Source organism: Siphateles boraxobius, unplaced genomic scaffold (assembly GCF_051911475.1).
Source record: "Siphateles boraxobius isolate OS27281-9 unplaced genomic scaffold, OSU_SipBor_1 16, whole genome shotgun sequence".
Taxonomy (NCBI): Eukaryota; Metazoa; Chordata; class Actinopteri; order Cypriniformes; family Leuciscidae; genus Siphateles; species Siphateles boraxobius.
This window is the reverse complement of record NW_027508766.1, coordinates 17,579,555-17,596,115: the sequence shown is the minus strand read 5'-3', so window position 1 is coordinate 17,596,115 and position 16,561 is coordinate 17,579,555. Positions and strand designations below refer to the sequence as shown.

At 39.1% G+C, this 16,561-nt stretch overlaps 1 protein-coding gene across 2 annotated transcripts in view; it reads left to right on the top strand.

Moving 5' to 3' along the window:
* rgs3b (regulator of G protein signaling 3b) overlaps positions 1-16,561 on the top strand; it is a 66,973-nt gene that overhangs the window by 42,801 nt on the left and 7,611 nt on the right. For both annotated transcript variants that reach the window (XM_077231890.1, XM_077231891.1), the window contains 3 exons: positions 3,132-3,175; positions 3,768-3,890; positions 12,838-13,626. In XM_077231890.1, the coding sequence (XP_077088005.1) occupies positions 3,132-3,175; positions 3,768-3,890; positions 12,838-13,626 (956 nt within the window). The remainder of the gene's footprint in view (positions 1-3,131; positions 3,176-3,767; positions 3,891-12,837; positions 13,627-16,561) is intronic.

Sequence of the window (16,561 nt, the reverse complement as noted above, 5' to 3'; positions counted from 1 at the left end):
GGGCGGCGCAGCGGGATTCTGTAGGCGTTGGATCTGCTGGGTGAGCTCGGACACCTGCGTCACTAATGCTTGTACTGCCCGGCCCGTGTCGCCGATATCCCGCTGCTGAGAATCCATCCTCCGAATGCTATGTTGGATAAATTCTTCCAAGGATCCCGAAGATGAACTCGCTGCTTCCATTTGACGGTCAGATCGTTCTGTCATAATGTCTGGATAAAGGACAGGAAGCAGTTGCGAGTTAACAATTTAATGGATGATAAATGGAATACAGTACAAGCAGGAGGAACACCGTGACGCAGGGACTTCGATGGCCAGGATCCGTGAAGAAGTGCGGTGCGGAGGTGACGGTGAGAAGACAGGAGAACCAGATGCAGACGACGAGGAACAGGAACACAAAGCAGGAACAGAACACCGGAACACCAACACGCAGGACATCAAACAACGATCTGACAGGGATGATAGAACAGTGGTAAGTATTTAAGGAGTCGTGAGATTGATTGCAGCTGGTGATGAATGACGATCAGCTGGAGCGGACCAGGTGATGTCATACACTCACACCCACTACACACGTGCACTCACCCAACAACATAAACACAAGACTAGAAGGAACAGAGAATATGTCTACCGTGACACTATTCATATACATTTTTACACACAATTTATTTTAGTTCATTCAAAATAAATGAGTTTAGTTGGGTCAACACAATTTAGTTTAGGTCAAATTAATTTACAGTAGTATTTTTAACTTCATTACATTAGTCACACCAATTTTTTATGTTGGTCCAACCTAATTTTTAAATCAATTTACTAAGACTTAATCTTCAAACAAGCAATGTCATTTATCATTATACACTATATATATATATATATATATATATATATATATATATATATATATATATATAATGAACCACTAAGAAAAGACAGATGTAAGTACTGAGCATAGAATTCCGAGTGCCCACAGCCCAAGCACAAGCGCAATGGGAACCACAACATCCAAAAACAGAAACTCCTCTATATGTCCAACATAACTGAAGATTAAACATTAACATAAACTACCAACCTCATTCCTGTTACTGAAAAACACATAAAATATCACTTAATCCCTAATTTTTCTCTCCTAATGCAGTCCCTTACAAAGCATCCTGGGAACTACAGATCCACTGCCCAGGGCTGCATTCCATTGGTGGCAATGGCTTTACGATCTACTTAGGCTTACGATGCTTTTGGGAAATGCATAACTAATCCAGTTAGTTATGTCAACAAAAAATATTCATGTAGTTTAAACAAATTAATTAAGTAAAATATATTAGGTGGCTTGAACACAATTAAGTTAAGTTGTGATAAAATGTTAAATTGTGTTACTTTAGCTCATTTTAATTTAATTAAACTGAACAAGAGATGAACAATAATGTCAATTGTGATTTTCACTTTTATGAAACATAATGTGTATAATAACCCCAAATCACAATTTCTCATTGAAGCAAAATTCGCCAATCAGCAAGTAGCAGCCAAACGCAAACCTTTTCTTCTTCTTTGTCCTTCAGAGCAGATGAGCTATAGCTGAGTCACGACTATACTACCCTCTATAGGTGTGGTGGAGTCATAGTGCTTTATTGGAAATTTTATATTGGGTCAATGTAGCTCATTTAAATTAAAACAGCATTCCCTTGTTTTATGTTGCATAAACCTGATTGAATTAGGTTACAACAACAAAATTTTAATTTACAGGTAGAATCAGGTAGAAATACCTCCTTGAAGCAACAACTGCACATGTTACATTTTTACGGTGTAGAATTCAGAAACCCTTGTTATTAGCGACAATGGTGGTCTGTAGTGAACTGCTGCCAGAAACTTATTGCTTGTGTGGGCACTTGTGCACGTGTACAGTACATGAGACGGAACGTGATTTTGTTCTTTGCTTAGAAGTAAAAAATAAGTTGGAAAAACCTTTGGAGCGATATACTGTTAACGAACATCCAGACACTGCTGAGAGTGGCGGTTTAGATGAATATGTAAAAGCGCACAACAAAAATGGCATCGGTGAGAAAGCACGCAGCAGTTAAAAAAGCATAGCTATGCAAATATGTTTGCATGAACTCTTCAATTCACTGGCATCATGTAGATAGATGAGGTAATTAAAATGACACTTTTGTGATAGTTTGATTATGAAGTTTATTTGAGATTATATACTATCTGACAATGTGAGACTATAAAGGCTGATTAAAGGCTGTTTACTTTACCACGTGAGTGCCTGTGAGTGGAGTATTTCGTCGACATAATTTCATGTTTACCTCCAGTTCATCCAGTGAGCAACAGTGGCTATGTAAGGAGACACGTGTAGCACTCTCTGCTTCTGTTTTTTGCAATGTAAGACTAGTTTGAATTTCTCCCTTTTCTTTGCATGACACATTGACATTACAGTACAGAATGGCTCTTTCGGCATTAACCTGAACATTGTATAATCATTCATTTCATGTCATTAAACAGAAGAGAGGCTCTTGGGAGGACCCATAAATGTCACATCCTTTTGATTTTCCCAACAAAAATGTCCCAAATCCTTCACATAAAAATATGCCTACAGGCTTTCATAGAAAACCTAGCAAGTCGGGGAAGGTCTCTATTTTTATGTTTCATTACAAGCTGTACAGACATTTGCAATAAAAAGTTATTAATACATGAAAAATCTTAAATATAGCCCATTTTATTGTATACGATTATAGTATTTTTTAACTTTTATTTTTATATTTTCAATATAAATATTTATACTTAACCTTTTTATAGTTTAGTTTTAGTAATTTTAGTACTTCATCTTAATTTATTTCAGTTCATTTGCCAAGGCAACATTTCTCATTTTCATTTTAAGATTGTTTTTTACTATTTAAATTGTATTTATTTACAACTTATTACTATTAACAAAATTTATTTTTAATAGTTTTCATTTTTATATATAAAATCTGAACATATATGGGTTTCTTGTCATTTTTTGTTTGTTTTTTTGTGTACATTTTTGTAATGTATACATATATCTGGGTACATGTGGGTGTTAACATCCCCCGGAGGAATGTAAAAAAAAACACCCTGACAGCCTCGGGATGAAGAAATTCACACTTCTGTCTCCTTCTCTCCAGTTCCTGCAGACAAACTGCGGCTGTACATCTCCTACTGGATAGAGGTGAGATCCAACATCTAACCACCGACCCATTCGTTCAGCACAGATCTCTGCTCACGGCACATTTTAAGACTTCATCATGCTTAACTCTGTGCACTGCAATACAAATCACACACAATGTAATGTGTTTCCCATCGAAAAGTTGATCTAATAGGATAGACCTGTGGTAAACATTTACAGGATGTAAATGTTGTGCAGCTGTTAAATGGAGGGCCTCATGTGCCTGGGGCTTACGTCACATATTAGAGCCTTTAAAGCTGCTCTTTCTCTCCAGAGTAAACGTGCCTGAAAGACATAGCCTGCTCATTCGAGCAAACACATTCATCGACCCAGCCATCTGCCCATCTCCCTGACAACACCTCACACATACACAAACTGACATGAATGTGCGAGTGAGTATGATTGCATCTCTCATATGCCGTACTCCAGCATAATAGCACATGACACTGAGGTTTCTTTGGAGGTAGAACGTGCTTTTAAAAGCATCCTTGTGTTATAAAAATGTTAAATTCTTTCTATTTCCTCAAATGACTATATAGTATGAAATTATTTTCTTTCTCTTACATACACACATTCTCTTTGTGTGTCTTTGTAGAGGACCGAGTGTCTGTTCAGCCTGGAAGCTTTTTCATCCGAGCAGAAGAGGAGGGTCGTCCAGTGTCTGAGAGACAATATTGACAAGCAACTCACCCTGAGAGACAGAATAGGCCCTGACCAGGTACTAAATCAAACACAAGCACAAAAACAGCCACTTAGGTTTTGCATTTAACCACGGCATGTCTGCAATTCTCCAGCAGTTATGGAGTAAAATCACTCAGGAGAGGTAGGGCTTTATAAACAGTGCTAGCATCTGCAAAATGATTGCATTTCGAGACTTTTTTTTTTCTTATTTAACTTTAAATGTTTTGAAAATGCACTCTCTTTAAACTCAATGTAAAACTGTTTCACAACATGTTTTGCTTAAAGTCCCTGTAAAGTCAAAATGAATTATGTGTTCTGAGTTTGTCACACCATAGAAAAATGTGTTATTAGCCACCCAACCAAATTTGAATGATAAAAAAAGCCGGCAAGTACATAAAATAAGCTATCAAAATCTTGCAAAATTGAGCAGTAGTCTCTGCTCTCAAACGCTGGGGGCGTGTCCGCTGGCTGCGCTGAAACCACGCCCACTCGCGGGAAGCACTCACCAGTTGTCGACGCGACGGGAGGATGAAGGCCGAGGCGGGAGATAGTCGGTTCGGCCCCATTCACCAGTAAAAGCGGATTATCAGTGAATCCCACTTGTCTCCGATGAAAGTTTATAAAACTATCCCGTTAAAAATAATCACTACAGATGCGGGTGTTTGCCGTGATCCTCGGCTCTCCATCAAGGTGTCTCTTCACAAAATTAATCCAACTCTTCTTGATGTGATCGTTTTTCGGAAATGTAAATAAGGACACCAATCTGTTTTGTATGTGTCCGCATCCAGGTAATACGCATTTCAGTGACGAACGCATAGCTAGCTAGCAAACTGTAGGCTTTAGTAATAATACTGACAGTAACTCGCGATTGAGCGGCAAACTGATGTGAATGTGCTCTAATTCTAGATATTGTTAGGGGAGCGGCCAGCCTCTTTGGCTCGATCCAGTGCGTCATCAAGTAGGGGTGTGTCCAGGAGCTCAGGGGCTCCAGTGCGTCATCGAGCCCCGTTTAGACCCGCCCAAAAAATCCGGAAAATAGTAATGGTGAAAAACTGTTAAACGGTCTAACTCCACAATTCAGAACTTCACGGTCCACAGTCTTTGTAATATGTTTTAGCAATACATTTCTAACATTTATAATGTGTTTAGAATTATTTTTAAAATTGCCTTTACAGGGACTTTAAAGGTGCTTCTTGTTGACGTTTAAAGTATTGTCAAATCATCCGCACACTAACACTAACCGTGGTGCATCGTGCAGTTTGTTTTTGTTGCAGTTTGTGGAGCCTGGGGTGTCTGCAGAGACCGCGTTTTTTTTTTACAGTGTGTTCAGGGGACAGGCAGCTAGGGGATAGTGAGGAGATGTTTGCTGTATGTGACAAAAAATGTTTTGGCCTAAAAAACGCGTAACATCGCTTTGAGCACCTTTAAATAATGCAATTTAAAACAGCATATTCAATGAGAAAAAGAAAAGTAGGTCTGGTACTTGACTTTATCCATCAGAATTAGTGATGCGCAATAAATCGGCCGATATGGTAAATTTTTTACACATCGGTATCGTTCCGATGTCAAAATAGGGCCGATGTGAACAGGCCGATAATCATTCTTCTGTATTTGACGTGTGTGTAGGCTTAGATGTAAGTGTGGGGGCGGGGATGTTTGTTTTTGCACGAGCGCATACACGTCACATAATGTGCTGAAGCAGGTGCTGGAGGCGGCAAGTTACGGCACTCTGCCTTGTTCTGACCGACCATCAAAGTATTGCCGCACTGGTGTTAAGGGGTTATGATGTAGCAATTAAATCACCTCAGACACACACGTAAGTTACATGTTTCATAGTGATTGCTTTTGTTAGATTATTGAATAACGGCATAACGTTACTCTCAGGGGAAAATGATGGTGGAAATGGCTTTGAAACGTAAACACCAAAATCAAGGTAAGAATGACACACGACACGGGTGCATAAAAAAGATAATCTTTAAAATGCAGTAATAGCTAGCGGTAGCCTTTAGCTAGCGATGCTACTTCACAAACTAGACAAACACGTTTCAAGCCATAATCAACAACTAATCCAGCAACAAGTGCTGCATTCGAGCAGGCTTGTAGGATATCTTAATTCACAGCCCGTAATACAAGGCTACATGTAGGCTACAACTGAAATAAAATGCTAGCTCTCGCCTTCCAATGACAGTCCACTGACTGACAACTAACTTACGCGAGTTGGTTTGAGCCACAATGACACACCCATTGATAGTGACTCTAATAGAGTTAATATTGCTTACATTTTAAGTGTTATCATAACATTGTGCTATAAAATAGATGTTAAGGTCTTTTGCCTTTGTACAACAGTTCAAACTTTAAAGTACAGTACTGCCCTACTATGTTCGCAGAATACAGTGACTTAAGTGTCTCAAGTGAGTTAGATGTTTATTGAGAATACACAGGGTTGGCTTATTCATAGTGTGAATTCAGGACACACTTGTAACCTTTATTAAAATTATAAAAAAAAAATTTCTGAATTCTGATCACATATTTTGCACACAGGTAAAGCAGCCCAATATCAGTTATTTCTGAAAATAAATTACAAAAGTAAAAAAAAAAAAAAAAGTGTTTTGGGAAATAGCTCTTAATTTGATTATCCAAAAAATGTGTTCAGAGATATCAACATCGGTAAATATCGGTATCGGCCATAACAGCAATATTAATATCGGTTATCGGTATCGGCCACAATTTTCACATCGGTGCATCACTAATCAGAATTGATTGATTCGTGAAAGGTCTATATGGTTGGTGGGCAGAGGTTAAAATGTAAGATGTCTTGATGACATCAGCTGAAAAGCAATTTCATTTTAAAGGCGGAGAAAATCACTAAATTTTGAAAGCTTGCAAAAACTAAATTAGCTAAATTTAACTTTAATTAGCATGCGTGAGAATATAATTAAGACTTGTTACAGTTGTTATAAATGCTTGTTACACTCTATACAGTGCACGTATGAGTTAAAAATAATGTTTGTTTCTTATTCATGCTCTCTCTCACTTTCTCCACTTGGTGGGCAAGTGACATCAGAATCAGACTAGCACAAACAGACACGCGCATGTGATGGCGTGAAAGAAAGAGAGTGTAGAGAGAGAAAAGGGCTGTTGTAATGCATGCAAGTATGATGGAGGACTACATTACTCGCTTGTAAGGGTGAAACATTAGATCTTTATGAAGGTGAGGTCATTTACATTGTTTTTTGCATGTTCTGTATGTGTCTTGAGCTTTTGCAGTGTAACTGGTGGAATATATATTTTTTTTTTCATCTTTAGCACCTTTGTTGTAATTTCATTGGCATTTAAGAAGGTATGTTAGAGATGGATGTTTGAATTTGTTTTGAAATATGTACGTTAAAAAAATTAACATGACACAAGACACATGTGACTAACATGTAGTTGAAGTTGTTAAAGTAAAATCTTGTATGCTATTATCTAATAATCTTGGTTATTGCACATAATGTTTAAAATAAACTTGAGTAAGCATATACATATAGACTTATGGGATTCTAGCTGCTTATGTCAGTTTTTTTTACCTCCTAGTGTCAGATCTTCTGTGCTGTGTTAGAGTAGAGCTTGTGAGTCAGTCGTGTTGCCAGCAAAGTACTTTATGAGCTGATTAGATGTGTAGGGAGTGTGAATACATTAACCTTTTCCTCTACAATAGGGAGACGTAAAATTCAATTTCCAAGGTTTTTTTCACCTTTCTATTCCTCCTGGTGCATAAGAAAACAATATCCAATATAATGCAGTATTGCTGGTGTATTGGTGTATTATTTTTCTTTCTTTCTTTCTTTCTTTCTTTCTTTCTTTCTTTCTTTCTTTCTTTCTTTCTTTCTTTCTTTCTTTCTTACTTTCTTTCTTTCTTTCTTTGGTATTAAATTTTTATCAATACTGTTTCTACTTTTCTTAAGCTTTTAGCTCCTTATACTGCTTCACTGCTTTTATGTTTGGTGTTTCAGAGACCCCAATAATGTTTTTGTAAAAATAATACAAGTATTTTCAAAACAAATATTTCATCTGAAAAAAAAAAGCAACAGTAAGATTTTTTTGTATCCATTCTTATAACATAATTTCCATTGGTGATCTGTTTCTCCCACAGCAAAAGTATGTTTTAGTCCCCTCGCCTATGGCCCGATCTAGTTCTTTTTCTGGTGCACCAGAAATGTGCTACTTCTGCGTATAGCCAGGGTGACCGGAGGATTATAGTGAGGGCTTCCTCGCCCGGTAACCAATCCGTGTGGGCCCCTCACTCCTCTATCGCATCGCAAACATGTTGAGACTCTGTTTGGGGGTGGTTATATTCTCTTATGAGAACATGACCACGTCAGCATGTTGTTCGTCTTGCCTTTTTCATTAAGGTTAAACGATCAGCGTGCTGTGTGCCGTCGAGTTGACAGCCACATTCACTGTCTCGCATGCCTGCTAGTTTCTGGATGGGATATTGGTCATTCTCATGATGGACCTAGCATTTCATTCGGGGCTCCAGGGGAGGATAAAACAACGATCTCTACATCATAGAGAAGGTTGTTACGGTCTGGAAATGAAGATAATGCTGAGCTACCACTATAATGGTGTGCATGCTCATGCTTAATCAGATTCAGACTTGACAGCCATGCTTTCCTGGGTTACACTGCGTGCAACGCATAATCGCCTTGCCCCGCCCCCGTGCCTTCCCGGATGTGTGTGAAAACTTTTTTTCAGTATGGAAGCTTTTTGGCAAGGTCAATATGGCAAGCCAAACGTGCCAAAAGCTGAAGAAAGTTTTTCTTCTCTCACTACCCTCAATGCTTCGGCGGCAGTGCTACTGCAGACCGCCTCTTCCCTGCATGTGACAGCCACCCTGCAACTGCAGACCGCCTCTTCCCTGCATGTGACAGCCACCCTGCAAAAAAAAATTGTGGAAGGCCAAAACAGTCATAATGCATGAGGGTAGTTCTGAGTCGGGCTTGAGCTGCGCCTGGTGACTGACTGAGTTTAAAGTCACAGCGCTGGCCCTCGGACAGATGATGTCCACCCTGGTGAACCAGAAGCGCCCCCTGGCTAATCCTTGCTGAGGTGTGAGACATCGCCAAAGTTCGCTTTATCGATGCTCCTATCTCACGAAGTGGCCCTTCGGCGACACTGTTGGAGACTGTGCTCAGCGGTTCTCTGCAGTTCAAAAGCAGGCTAAGGTAAACTAAAAACTTCAGTCCCTGAGTCACTGGTGGGCTGCCCCTCAGTCTGTGGCCATGGTTGTCAGTCCCCTGCGAAAAAATCAACAAAAACAACCTCCGCCACAGTCAGCTCTACTTTGACGTTGAGCTTTCACAGGAAGATGGCACCCTGAGTCAGCTGCTCTTTCCCGCAGGAGGGCCGGGCGGAGAACTTTTGTTGAATCATTCGTGCGCCTTTTTGCTCCAGTCGAGTTCCCCACCCAGGTGAACCCTATAAAGTTCCTCCGCACTCCTTTGGCAGTTGGATGTTGCGGAGCGTCCAAGCTTTCCACAGAGTCCAAGGCCCTGAAGGCTAATGGAATAGAGTTCCAGAGCCTTGGAGCCACCACACAGTGGGCACGATCACCTCTTGTTTTAAAACGTGTTCTGGGAACAGTTAAAAGGTCTCGGCCTGAAGACCTCAAAGAGCGACCAGAAGTGTGTGCGTGCAATAGATCCTGATATAAGAGGGAGCTTGACCATGCAAGGCTCTGTAAGTAATGGTTACAATTTTAAACTGCACTCTAAAACTAATTGGAAGCCAATGAAGAGCCTTAAGCACAGGTGTAATATGTGATCTCCTGTTGGTCTTTGACAAAAGTCTTGCATCTGCATTCTGTACAACTTGCAGTTTGTCCATGGAGGATTTGTTTAAACAAGTGTACAGTACATTGCAATAATCCAAACGAGAGGAAATAAAAGCATGAACAAGCATCTCCATCTCTTCTTTAGAAACCACAGATCTAATCTTAGCGATGTTCTTGAGATGGAAATAACAGGAACGAACCACAGATTTAACATGACTGCTAAAACACATAGATTTATCAAAAATGACACCCAGATTTCGCACAACATTACAGTCCGAGGATGATAGAGGCCCAATGGCCTGCCTAATTTTAGGAGTAATGTTGTCTGGAGCAAAAATCAGCACCTCAGTTTTGTCTGAATTTAGTTGCAAAAAAATGTCTGCCATCCATTTATTAATGGAGGCTAAGCAATTGTGCAACAAGGACAGTTTGTCTTGCTTATTAGGGCTAAAAGATAAATATAATTGGATATCATTCACATAACAATGGTAAGATATTTCTCCAAAACTACCAATAATCTCCCTGAGAGGAAGCATATACAGACTGAACAGCAGGGGGCTGAGCACAGAACCCTGGGGCACACCACAGGACAGAGAAGCAGAGTCTGACATATATGTTCCTAATAACACAGAGAAACTCCTGTCTGAGAGATAGGAGGAAAACCAATCCAGAGCTGATCCAGTAATACCTACAGTTGTTTTCAGTCTATCAATCAGAGTGCAGTGATCCACAGTATCAAACGCTGCACTGAGATTTAATAGAACCAACACAGAACATTTACCCCCATCAGCAGCCATCAAAATATAATTTGAGACCCTAAGGAGGGCAGTCTCAGTTGAATGTTTTTTACGAAAACCAGATTGAAACTTATCAAAGATATTATGAGAATCCAAAATATTATTCAGCTGGTGACCAACAACCTTATCTAGAATTTTAGAAAGAAAAGGCAATTTAGACATAGGCCTATAGTTTCCAAATGAAGCTGTATCAAGATTGGAAAGATTTCTCCCCTGGAAAGGCACGCTTTCCCAGTGTTATCCAAAGAGTTACACTGTGTGGGGTATAATGGAACAGCAGTTGAACTCCCTCTACGCAGGCCTTCCGCGCCAGCCAGTTGAGGGTCTGAGAGTCTTGCTTAGGGCGCTGGATGTGGCAGCAACCGTGGTGTTTTCCATAGGGATCTCAATTACGTCATCACGTCGTACGTGAGGGACTGATAGGGAACGTCTCGGTTACTAATGTAACCCTCGTTCCCTGAAGGAGGGAATGGGAGACGTAGCGTCCCGTCGCCACGGTTGCTAACCATCGCTGTACGGCCGAACATGTCTTGGCTCCTCAGCGTAAAACAATATGCGACACACCTGCTGCTTGTTATATTAATTGCGCTGCAAGCAGAGCAGCTGATGCAATTATCGCATGCCAATGTGCATTGGCTCGTTTTAATACTCTCGAAGTAGATTGGTCTCTCAAGCCGATCCCAATTACATCGTCACATCACAGTTTTGTCTCCCGTTCCCTCCTTCAGGGGATGAGGGTTACATTAGTAACCCAGACATTTTTCATTTAACTCTTCGGGGTCGCCGATCACGCCGGCGTGATCAAGTTACATGACCAGTTTAAGACGTCGAAGCATAAAAACAAAGTCACGTTGACCGCTGCTGTCCACTTCTGTCGAAAGTGCTGGCTTGAAATTATATTTTACTTTTTGTTTTGTGTTGATAGACCAAGTAAAAACGGAGATATGATCATTTAAACTTTATATAAAAAAATACTGATGCGTTCATAAAAGAACGCCAGATGGGATGCGACAGGCGTTGCATTTATTCTAATAACTTCGTCGGTTTTTGTCATAAAACAAAACGGAGATAAATGTGTGAATCTGCTGACTCTGCTCTTCAGGCTGCACATTTTAGGGAATGGAGGAGGAGCCAACTGAGCAAAGACTCGAAATTGAAAGGCAGAGGATTTACGGAATTGATAAAGAGAGACATATATACGTTATATATAGAGAGAGAGATTATTGCTAGTTTTTGGAAGAGTTTGAGTAGATTTTGAGAGTAGTTTAGGAGTAGTGTAGATAGTTTAGGTAGTTTAGAAGTAGTTTAGGTAGTTTAGGAGTAGATTTAGATAAACTGTTTTGAGGAGTGGCACAGATAAAAAATAAAAATAAAAAAACACCTGATATTTGTTGTAAATAGTTGTATGTATAATTTGATTTTGTGTTCATTTTACCTTTTGTATGGTGTATTTGCACTATTGAGGAACCCCTCTTACTCAAGGAATGAAATCCCTGTAATGTAGCTATCTGTGTAATTGTACATGAAGTGTTTTGTAGAGTTTCTAAGCAAAAAAGAAAAGAAAGAACGCCTATTGCCACTCCTGCTTTTTGCGGCATATAGTTAAATTTTATCTCAATTTTACATTTTTTAATGTTGTATTTGCACTATTTGCAAACCCTCATACTCTGGGAATGCAAGGCCTTAAATATAGCTCTCTGAATAATTGTGTGCACAACATTTTTTTTAAAGTGGCTGAGCTAAAAGGAAAGAAAAAAAGCCTATGGCTACACCCGCTTTCTTTTTGTAAATCATATTTTTTTTGTATATAGCTTGATTATATCTGAATTGTGCCTGTATATGTTGACATTTACAACTTGTGTTTACATTTTTAACCTTTTAAAATGCTTCATTGAGCATGTTTGTGTTTTTTGTAGTAGAAAAGCTATAATTTTTCTATTCGGATTTTGTGTTTTTGTGTGATTTTGGGTCCAGTATGTTGATACAGTACATCAAAGTGAAAAACTAATTGTCTGATCATATAGTTGATGTTGTGCTGAAAAAAATTATACCAAACATTGGTATGGTAAACATATGTTTATGTTGCAAAATTTAAAAAAAAAATTAAAGTACTCAAAAACGGCCAAAATAGCCCAAGACTCTGAAGGGTTAAATAAAAATGCAGTATTTTAAGTATGTTCTCTAATGGGTTTGCCACTGGATATACAGGTGTCAAGAGCTGAGAGGTGAAATGAATTATACAGTTGTGTTACACAATATTCTTTTTAAGCATGTTTTTTGGGGGAAATTTTCTTCAGTTTCTTTTAGTAGTAGACAACTTTTGAATCCAGAGCCATTTGTAAAATGTAGATTTTTTTTAAATTATGTATTGACAGATGATGGAACCAAATGCAGCCGAACAGACTGATCTGGGTCTGCTGGGCTTCAGCCCTCACAGTGTGTCTGAGCCCTGTTCCCCATCATGCCCCTCTGCATCGCCCATCATGAGAAGAACCAACTGCAGCTCTCCAACTCAGCAGCTCTCTTACCCAGATCTGCACATCTGTACCGGAGATGCCAACCAAACCGCTCCGACCCCTCGAGATGCCTGCAAACCTCCATACATGGAGACCTCAGAGATTTGGAAGGACAGACAGAAGGAGGTGAAAAGAGGTGGGCAAGAGTCAGAACTGGAGAAAAGAGAGCAGGGGGAGGGCGAGAGCGCTTCCGAGACCATTAGCGTTGGTGCCAGACCCACATCTTCATCGTCATCTTCCTCCCCTCTAGTCATTCCTAAACTGTGCTTGGATCGCTCCTTCAATACAGATGCTTTGACCTCACCATCGACTGACGATGAAGAGGAGGAAGAGGAAGAAGATGATGAAGACAGCGATGAAGGATTTCTGAAGAGGAGGAGTATGGTGGAATCATCTCCAAGCAGTGGGGAGCAGAGCGGGGGCTTGTGTGTGCAGAGGTCCCTCCACAGACGGACACACAGTGAGGGCAGTTTGCTGCAAGAGCCCCGGTCTCCTCGCTTTATCTCCGATCAGGCCATCGACTGCATAGAGACCAAGCGGGAACCTCCTGAGCGCTGGGCAGTCCCGTCCCCACAGACCTTGAGGAAAGAGCTCATTAAGAACGGAGGATCTGTCCACCAGATCTGCCTGCTCTTCACTGGAAGGAGGGTGTGTACTAATTTTTTAATATCAAATACTTCTGCATTCTGAGTACCAGGATTTTTTTTGATGTCACTAGACTAATTTAAAAATCAGTTTAAAACTTAAATATGGATAAAAGTCTTTTGTTAAAACCTTAATGATCAGTGTCAGGAAAAATTACTTTTAAAAGTAATGCATTACAATATTGCGTTACTCCCTAAAAAAGTGACAAATTTGTTTTTATGTTTTAAGTGACTATTTATTTTTATGGAAAGTAATGCATCATGTTACTTTTGGTTACTTTTAGCCCTGGGCTAATAAAGTGAGATTAAATACATAAAGTATATTTGTTAGGGCTGGGAATCTTTTGGGAACCCAGGATTCGATTAAAATCTATTCTTTGGCAAATCTATTGATTCTTCCTTCTAAGCTTGTTTCTGAATTTTATTTTATTTATTATCCTTACAGTCCCCCTCCTTATATATATATTTTCTAAATATTTTATATTGATATATAATATAATATATCTAAATATATTAACAATTTTTATTCATAATAAATTAAAATTCCTATTTTTTTAGGATATTGGTAATACTAGTAAAATTGTTTATATTTGTTTATTATATTGTGTTTTAAATGGACTCATGGACTTGCTTTTTTTGTTATATCTGGCAACCCTTCAGCTGGAGCTTTAATGAAGAGAGGAGAGAGTAGACGGAGAGCAGCAGTATACAAACTGAATAGCAACTACTGTTAGTGCAGTTATTTAATGTAGTTTAAATTGTACACACCTTGTAACCACATTGTAACCATATTTTACTCAAGCACAGTGGAGACAGAGGGGCTGCTCAGTCTTTCATATTCGCCTCTCATGGCTTGACATTGCACGGCTCTTTTTCATCTTCAAAATCTGTGATTATAAGCTGGTTCTGACCAGTGGCTGAACTTTTGGAGTTAAAAAAATGCTGTAGCATTCTCAATATTTAGTGATTTAGGCTCAGAAACATGATATGCTCATTTTTTATATTTCATGATATGTTCAATACCTACTTTTACAAGCAGGTATTGTTCGTTACCACGGCAACTGCTTGCACGGCCTCGATGAATGCGCTTCTCGTGTGTAAAAAGTGCAAAAAAGCTTGATGTATGCCTGTAATTATACACTACTTAAAGCTATTTCTATACGTTAAAATACTGATATGGAACTGTTGTTATCAAATAAGCTTAATTTTACCCCCGTTGCAAGACTGAGCACTCTCTAAACTGTTTGGTGCTGCACTGTTCGTTGTTCCTTCAACATCACATTATTAACAGACATTTAGAATATTTAAATTTATGAAATTTATTAACTTTATGAATCGATTCAAATCGTTAGAAGATAGAATCGAGATTCACATGTGAATCGATTTTAATGTTTGTTTATATTCGCATAATATTTGTTATTTAACATATCAATGCAGTTACCTTTCAAAGTGGAACTTGGAAGCGGCGCCTGAAGTTGAAACTATGGGAAACACCCTCAGCATGACCGGTGTCTGAACACGTGTAAACATGCCAATCTATTGGCCATTGGCAGTCCATGATGTCATGAGCAGAGCGCCTCCGCGAGTATAAGAGGTCATCTGCAAAATATTTCATCAGCTTTTTTGTCTTCAGGAGCGATTTGTTTTGTACGCATGGACAGCAAAATGGCAAGCAGATCTAAGAGTTTTCATCAGTATGTTCCTTTGTGTAGGCACTTCCTTACAACAGATGACTCTCACAAGCTCTGAGATCAAGCAGGCTTGATCTGCTTGATTTAGAAGGGCGCTCAGCAGATTCTTGTGATAATGAATAAAGCATGTTGCTGGCATCATCCTGTTCTGTGGAACTGGATGTGGTTGAAGAACCATGTGATGTTGTTTCAACTAAGTCTGGCTCTCCTGCCAGTCCTGCATACAGGGAACTATTGGAGGTTTAGAATCCAGTATTCCTGTAATTCTTTTGTCTTTTATGAATTTAATAAAGAACTCTGTCTCATATTCTGTCCAAACATACCGCGTCATCTACGTCAGGTTACCTGTAAATGCGCAAAAACTGTTTCCATTGCAGTTTTGCAAAATATTTATTTTTCGAATTGCCTGAAAAACCACCTCATGCGAGCGTAAAATCCATTTTGCTATAAATGGGGAGTTTTTGTGAAATTTATGTGTTTCCATTGAGCGTATTTTCAATTCGCAATTTCAATTTGCGCAATTTGAAGGGTAATGGAACTGTATCCATGCAACTGATCGCCGCAGCAACGAGCACTCAGCTTGAGTTCAAAAACAACACATTTTAGTGCTAGATTGTCTCTTATTTAATAACAAACTAAATGAATGCTCTGCTAGTTAACTGGAGATGTTTTATTTATTTGTATTAGGTACATCCGTGCATCGAAATGTTTCACAAAGTGGTGGGGGACAATATCGACCCTGAGAAAAAGTGGTGGGGACATGTCCCACCCATAAATTATGCCTAAGCACTATAAAAATTAAAGCTCCACTTTCATATGAATGCTTTACTTTGCATGTCAGAATGTTTGAATCCATGTGCTAACACACCTATCACTGTAAAGCTACTTTGAATCAAACAAATCTGTATGGTAAAAAGTGCTACATAAATAAAGGTGATTTATATCATACATTCTAAACAGCATAAAATAATTAGAGCACCATTTACTTGCCTTAAAAAAGTCTGGTATTGTTATTATTATTATTTATTAATTATTCCATCAGAAAATTAACACTTTTAGCGTTGTCAGACTTTAAAACAACGGAGATGCGCACTTGTTGATATTTGTGTTTTGAAAAAGTTTTTGATTGATGATTTGACTCCTAACCAATTTTCTACATTGAAAATTGTCTCTTTTTTGGGGGGCTTGTAAAATTCATTTCGGGCTACCAAAATCTGAAGAGTGCCTGCCCTAAGGGCTACCAGTGAT